We start from the raw sequence: 7,727 nt of genomic DNA on the forward strand, positions 1-7,727 counted from the left end.
GACGTCCTCTCTTCTTCTTCTTCTTTTTTTTTTTTTTTTTTTTTCAACATTCCTTACCTAAATGTTCTCTCTTTTTTTTTTTTCAATGTTACCTAAACGTTCTTTATTTTTTTCAACATTACCTGAATGTTCTTTTTTTTTTTTTTTTCCCCAACGTTACCTAATTTAATATTTACATTATAATAATAAAAATATAAATATAAATTTATATATATGATGTGATAAATTTTATATTATGTAATGAGTACAAATAAATCTATTTCTTACCTATTATGTAACAAGGGTATAATAGTCAATTTATATAAATTACATTTTTCATCCTTCCATTTTTCTCTCCAACTGAACAAAAGAGTTTTTCTCTTTCACACTTTTCCACACCTCCAACTGAATACACAAGAGGGAAAACTAAATATTTTCCATCCTCGCACTTTTCCATCCTCCCATAATTTTCTATCCTTCCATTTTTTCACTCCTCCAATCGAACGAACCCTTAAGGAGCTATTCTTTTTTCTCGTAATAATAGGCAAGACTGCTTTTACTAAAGTCATAACTGCAAGTTTCACATTATCTAACCACTTATAAATGGATAAGGAGGTGAATGAAAACATACAAGGCCTATCAAATTTTGATGCTTCATTTTTCAAAAGAGCTGAACATCCAGTATGCATAAGAGGAAATTCAATGATTCCTATATTAACCTCTATATATATATATATATATATATATATATATATATATATATATATTAACACTCACTAGATGCTTGTATGCAAGTTTTTTTGGTCAGTGTATGCAAATTCCTGTAACATGAGTTAGTTGATTATGTTCAACCTATTGTTTTAAAAATATAAAAGATGGCCAAGCATTTAGATTTTTTTTTTTTTTTTCTGTTAAGGATCTTAAAACTGTTTCTTCATTGTGACCTCATTTATCTTGTGTTTTTGTTAAATGATTATGCTTTACTTTATGAACTATAAGTGTTATTTCTAAATTGAACATCATTAAGATTACTTGGAGATTGTTTTACATATATTTGGGATCATGCCCAAGAGCATTTTTAATCCATGGAGGAATTAATTTGGTAAACACCCTTCCTTTATTTTAAATTTTCTTCCTTAAGCCTGTTGTGGACACTATGGAGAGAGGAATCATCAAACTTTTGAAGATGTTTGGCCATAATAATTTTCTTCCTTAAGGCTCCGTTGTTTGGCCATAATAATTTTTCATAAGATCATTATTTGAATGGTTGAATGGTCTCGTGTGTTGTGTCCTAGTGAGATTAATTATATGTTAGAATTCATTGATTTTTGATTTTTTTTGCAAATCTCTTTCTTTGTAATTTGAAGCAATTCATGCACACTTGAGGTAGATCCTTTCAATTAATAAAACTTAATACTTATAAAAAAATAATAATAAAATAATGGTACAATATTATAGATATATATAATCAATTCCAGAGATACTATAGGTTGAAATTCTATTATATCTATAAAAAAGTGAACTCCTTTATTTTAGTAAGAAACAAGAGGGTAATAGAAAATCAAAAGTGCTTTTATGTGAAATTCCTTTATGTGAGCATCAAAGTTACTATTTAATACATTACTGCTACCCATGTTCATGGAAAATACTTTATAATCTGAAATTTTATTACTTATCAAAAAGATGTTTATGGAAAATGCCTATATACATGTATAAACACATAAATACATATATAAATGTATGTAATGTAATATTCAGAAAAAAAGTACGTAATTTAATAGATTATATAATATATTCCTCATGTTGAGCATTTGAAGAATAATAATTGGTCATCAATGTTGCCGAGCTCCCAGCTATAAAATCAAAGTTTCTGTTTCAGATTGCTTCTGCGATGATGGAGAAAACTAACCATTTTCTGTCTCTTCTATTTTGAATTTCTTGGATCTGTTGTATTTTTGTAGTTAGCTTTGTTCCTTCTCATGTTTCATGTACTTCCGGTCAGGTTTCGTCCCCTTATCTCTTCTCTATATACTATATCTAATTGAGATTGGGAGTCTTGGTGTCAATTTTTGTTCTAATATAGCCCTATGTTTTAATTGAAATAACCCTTTTTGATGTGACGGTTTCTCTTAAAAAAGGAAAAAAAATTAAGATTAATTTATGTGCTTCAAATAAATATTTGTATATATTTATATCTATTTAATAAATATCTAAAATTTGAAACGTAACTTTTATTGTTGCTACGTTTATGCTGAGTCACATTAGTGTAGCATTTCGGTTAATTTTGGTTCAGTTTAGTCCATTTGGTCAACTTTAGTTCATTTCGTCTTTTCTGTTCCGTTTAGTCCATTCCATCCACTTTAGTCCATTTCGGTGATGTTCTAGGAGGAGAGGTTTATGTAAAAAGAGAAGTTACTTTATTGACAATCATGTCATCTTTTCAATGCATTGTTGGTAAATTTTTAATAAAATTATATTTTTCTTATATTACTAATGTCTTGTATTTTTTTTTCTTGATATAAGTAACAGATTTACTTATATTTTCTTCATTATTAGAACATTCAAGGCGTATAGATGATGAACCATTTATAAAAAGCACTAGAAACAAATTCTAAGCATACATTACATTATTTACAAAATATCTCGCCTTATATAATAATTGAATGTAAAATCATTATATTTCCTTTAAAACAAAAATTCCAAAATTTAAAATATTTTCAAATAACAAAAATTGATAACTTAATTTAGAAAATCTAATATATTGTATTAACTATACTTTATTAGAAAATAATCACATTATTTTAATAAGGTTTTGTGATTAACACTTATAAGTCTCATCTCATCTAATATTTTCATTTTTCACTTAACAAAAAAAGAAATCGTCAAAGCTTTCCCTCACAACACACATTGAAACAATTCAATACACAAAATTTGGGATTTGATATGATTGGATTATTTTAGTATGTGTTTTGCGGACTTATGTTGAGGCCCAAATCGGGTTTTCCAAGTGAATATTGGGTTTATAAGTGATTATGAGAAGCCCCAATTGCACCTAAAATAGTCATTTTGAAGTTTACGCACATATGTGATTAGTACTTTCCACAAGTCATTACAAAATGATATCAGAGCAAACTTAGTAAGGCCATGTGCAAAACTCAGTCACGTCATCTCCAATGCTATGTCGTATTCTCTGCCATGTCACCATTGCCACGTGGAATTGTCATCAAAACCAAAAAGGACTAAAAACTATTCAATTTGAGAGTTAGTAAAGTCAGCTAACTATGACCTATACCTAAATTCAAGGCACATCAACATTCTACCCAAAAAAAAAAAAAATTTGAACGCATAGATTTACAGGAGATAAAAAGATATTGAACTTTACTAGATTATTGACTCACTGTACCATTGATATGTAGGGGTCTCCATGGGTATGCAGCTGCCCCTTTTGTACTTTTTGTCTTTCTAGTTTTTACACAATTGGTTTTTATTCTTCAAAAAAGTACAATTTGTAGGGGGTAACAATGATATAGGGTATACATTCTTTAGGATGAAATAATCTTCTTCAAAAAAGTACAATTTGTAGGGGGTAACAATGATATAGGGTATACATTCTTTAGGATGAAATAAAAAGCTGACTTCTCCAGCTAAGAATGAATTGCAAAGGGTAAAAATGAAATGAGATCCCCAAGCATCCCTACGTATTTGAAAGCATTTACAAAAGAATAGCCCCAACTAGCATAACCATTGGACCGCATTTCTGAAAAAATATATATGAAGTCACTTACCATATCTTTGATGAAGAATGGTTGTGAACTCTCACATTGCTTCTGTACAAGCTGGAGAGGCCATAGGAAGGCTATTGCTTGAGCAATATCCTGAAAGTCATCATCTTTGATTTCCATTAGGAAAACCATATTTGAGTCATTCAGCTTCCATATTCAGGATGTCATTCAGAGTAAGTTTGCCAAAATGTCTAGTGTCCTGTAAATCAAATTCTTTGGCAATCTGCAGGGTCTCTCTTTGTGTTATCCTTCTCATCATCGTGAGCTTGTATATGATGAATTCGGCTTTACTGTAGTAATAAAAATGAAAAGGAATATCATCTAGATGGTTTCAAAAACATAGAAGTTGACAAAAAAGAGGACAAAAATACATGCAAATCATAGAAGAAGAAACCCATGAAGCCACAGAATAATCTGGTTTAAACAATTTTGTTTCTGAAAAGTAAACTTGGAGATTGATTTTGCGTGAGATATTAAGTTGATAAAGTGCCAAGAGACTTGTATCTCAATTAGCACCTCCTGCCCTCCCCCCACCCCATTATTGTAAGTTTGTAACTATCAAAATTAAATTGATAAAGTTCTTCACATGATTTCTTTAGGCTCTAATATGAATTCTTCATTAGAATCCACATTGTCTCCAGAGTATGCAACTGGTCATCCGTAAGGCACCAATGCCTTACCACTATCTGATTAATATAATGCTATAGTCTGACATTGAAGTTGAATAAACCACTTGCAAAACTGAGGATGTAAACTATACTATAGTACTTCCTTTTCCAAATTGCCTGTTACCAGAATGTGCATACCAGCCAACTTCCCTCATATATGGTTTTTCAGGCCTCAATGTGTATTACATTGCATTAGTAGTAGTAAAAAGAGTATGATTTCAGATAGATTAAAATGGCAGAAAAGAATAAATGTGACCGACCCATTGAAGATCCATAGCCGACCCCCAAGAATTTGGGATTAAGGCTTGGTTGTTGTTGCAGTGTTTATTACATTGCATCAAGTCTCCCACATTTCTTTCCAGTTCTCTTTTCTGATTTTTATGTCATATACAACTTCCTATTCCCAAACTTGAATTTCTGTCCCTTGTAGATTACTCATTTTAGATCTATAGGTTCTGAAGCAAATCTGTAGTTCCACACTTTTCTTTCCTGTGTAGGGGGTTTACTAATCAAGCCTGCTTTATCTTATAATGAAGTACTTGAGGATCCTCATTTTTAACATGAACAATTATCTTGTTACTAATGATATTAACCATCATTTTTTTATTCTTCTTTGTCCACACTCACTATCCCTGCAATAGGGTACCTTAATGCTCCATATGATCGTGTTTTCTTAGCACTCTTCCAAACTTCACTGATTTTCACGCATTCTGTCATACGTTTTTCGAGGCTTACACACAGTCACCTAGAGATATACCTAATACCCTTCTCCTTTAATTAAAATGGCCATTATGACTTCCTTTGAAGGAAAATTTAATTTGGTGTTCTTGATATATATATATATATATATATATATATATATATATATATATATATATATATATATATTATTACCCTAGACCCTAGACTATGACACATCATTCTCTCCTATATTTTCTCTTCCATAGTGATGTTCAAATTTCTTATCAAATTATTAGTATTTTCTGTTCCATAGTAATCACTTCACTGTAAAGGCCATATTTTGCATCAGTCATTGCCTAACTCTGTCATTCTTCTTTTAGTGTAGTTTATGTATAATCAATGTTTGCTCCTGTTAAATTTTCTGTCTAAATTGTTCTTTCATACTGATAATCATGACTAGTTTCAAGCCAACGAGAAACTCACACTGACAGAATTTCCCTAAAAAAACAAAAATAACATATCTTCAAAGATTGCTCAAGGCATGAGCAGGGCACTTTTATGAGTCCACGTTATGCATGCTATAGGTTCTTGAAAATATGCATTCAGTTACATAGAAAAAGCATGGTAATTTAGGGAGTAGGAAACAATTTATGGCAATCTATTATTGTCAAATATCAACCAAATTTGCATGTCAATCTAATTTATTGTCTGAGAGTATGCTTCTACCTATCAATTATTGCAGTAAATTATCAATTACCTATCATTAATTGCACTAAATTACCAATTGAACCAAGTTATATTTAAGTGTGAAAAAGATGAGTAATTCTTCCATAACATTACTAGAATTTATGCTAAAAGGAATCATAAATACCTGATAGTACCATCATGATCGAGGTCTGCAGCAACCAAATCCCTGGCAGTGATCTTCTTATGAAGAATCCATTGTGCAAATCTACGATTCCTCCTTTCAATCCTAAGCTCGGTAAGGTATAAGAATGCCTTGGCAACAGCTAATGTGCTTACCAATAGCCAAATAATTGCAAAACACCTTCCTTCAATTGTTGTGAAAGCATAATCCCCATAACCAACTGTTGTCACTGATGTAATTGAGAGATAAAACCCATCAACCCAACTCATTCCCTCTACGAAATGCACTGTAATTGTTCCTATAGCAATACATCCAATCACAACCCCAGAAGCCAACCCCACTTTAGTTCTTATCCTCACTCTTCCTTTTTTAGTATCTATCATATATGAATGAAACAAATTCTTGTACTTATTCTCATCCACGCTACTCAACAAAACTTCCTCTTGTTTGTTACAAATGTGTGTAACGAATGAATTGAGCAAGAATTCAAAGATTACAAAACCAACTATAATGTAAAAACATGTGAACAGTTTAGTAAAAGTGGAGTCTGGTACAATGTCACCATAACCAACAGTGCAAAGTGTGACCACAGTGAAGTACAAGGCGTCTACTGGCTTAAATGTGGTGTTACCTCTAAAACTCCCACTTGTCATGAATATTGTAACTACAATTATGACATATAAAACGACACCAACAAATGCTAACGGGACGATTGTAGGAGATGATGCTTGTGGTTCAGGGGGATTCACCTTAGCATTATTTTCCCTTAAGCCAATCAAATATTTTGGAAGAGAATCACCGCGCCGCAGGCCCATCTTCATTTTGTTGCTCAAGTTGGCTATGAGGTTTAAATCAGAATCTTGATGATTATTTTGTGATGGTAATTGGAGTTGAGAGGAGGGTCTGGAAGGCTTTTCTTCTTCTATTTCTTGTTTCTCAGATAGAAGAGGTTCATCCATGGTGATGAATCTACATCATAAGGAGTACTATTTCTAGAAAAATTGATACACACAGTGCAAGTGCAAGTGCAACACTCTTACCTACAAGTCAATGCAGTAATGAAGTTTGGTTGCTCATCCAACCCCCACTCTTCTCTTTTACTGGTAGTTGTAACTAAATGCAATATGCATGGAAATCCCATGAAAAAAGGGGCAATACAAGTTGGCTTTAAAGAAGGAAATGTCAGAGTCAACTAAACTACTTTTCGAGTCCCAACATTTTGGAATTGGTCTTATTTTTAGTAAGTTTGATCTTGACAGTTAACTGACAGTCCCAAATGATAACATTGCAGGAAAAATATCATATACTATTGAAAATATCTTTCCATTTCCAATTTAATTGTCAGAGGATTCAGGAAATTGTCACAAAAACTAAAGGGGTCAATAAGTTAAACAAAAATTAAGAATCCTGATTTATTTGAGTCTCATATTGATTATTTTGTACTTTATGGTACTAATAAGTTAGATCTTCCTCTTTCTCAAAAAACAAAAAGGTTAGATCTTCCTTTTCCTTTTGAACTAGTATCCTGATGTTAAAAAAAGGCACATTGTAGTTGACCAAGTACACTCGGGTCAGGTTTTTTTCGTATCCTAAACGTCTTTTGGAAGATTCTTTCATTTGTCCACATTAATCCTTCCTATTTTTCACATCTATATCACTTCTCCATCACTTTTTTTTAATAAAAAAAATAATTTAATTTAAAATTTTTAAGTGGGTGTCAGATAGGGCAGGTCAAAGCGTATAAAAGGG

General features: G+C 31.6%; 1 protein-coding gene across 1 annotated transcript; it reads right to left on the minus strand.

Moving 5' to 3' along the window:
- Nucleotides 1-3,454: 3,454 nt before the first annotated feature.
- On the minus strand, nucleotides 3,455-6,946 carry LOC142638849 (two-pore potassium channel 3-like). The gene is made up of 2 exons (XM_075812909.1): nucleotides 5,982-6,946; nucleotides 3,455-4,051 (listed from the first exon to the last, which is right to left on the minus strand). Exons 1-2 carry the CDS (start codon nucleotides 6,935-6,937, stop codon nucleotides 3,901-3,903), a joined length of 1,107 nt encoding a protein of 368 aa, XP_075669024.1. The 5' UTR covers nucleotides 6,938-6,946; the 3' UTR covers nucleotides 3,455-3,900.
- Between the last annotated feature and the right edge of the window lie 781 nt (nucleotides 6,947-7,727).

Source organism: Castanea sativa, chromosome 6 (assembly GCF_040712315.1).
Source record: "Castanea sativa cultivar Marrone di Chiusa Pesio chromosome 6, ASM4071231v1".
NCBI classification, from domain to species: Eukaryota; Viridiplantae; Streptophyta; class Magnoliopsida; order Fagales; family Fagaceae; genus Castanea; species Castanea sativa.

Bases quoted from the DNA above. Each gene is read 5' to 3' on its own strand.
- LOC142638849 (XM_075812909.1), bottom strand. From the start codon at position 6,937: ATGGATGAACCTCTTCTATCTGAGAAACAAGAAATAGAAGAAGAAAAG. The intron at 4,052-5,981 runs GTATTTATGATT...TTATTACTACAG, and splicing joins GATCATGATGGTACTATCAG to TAAAGCCGAATTCATCATAT.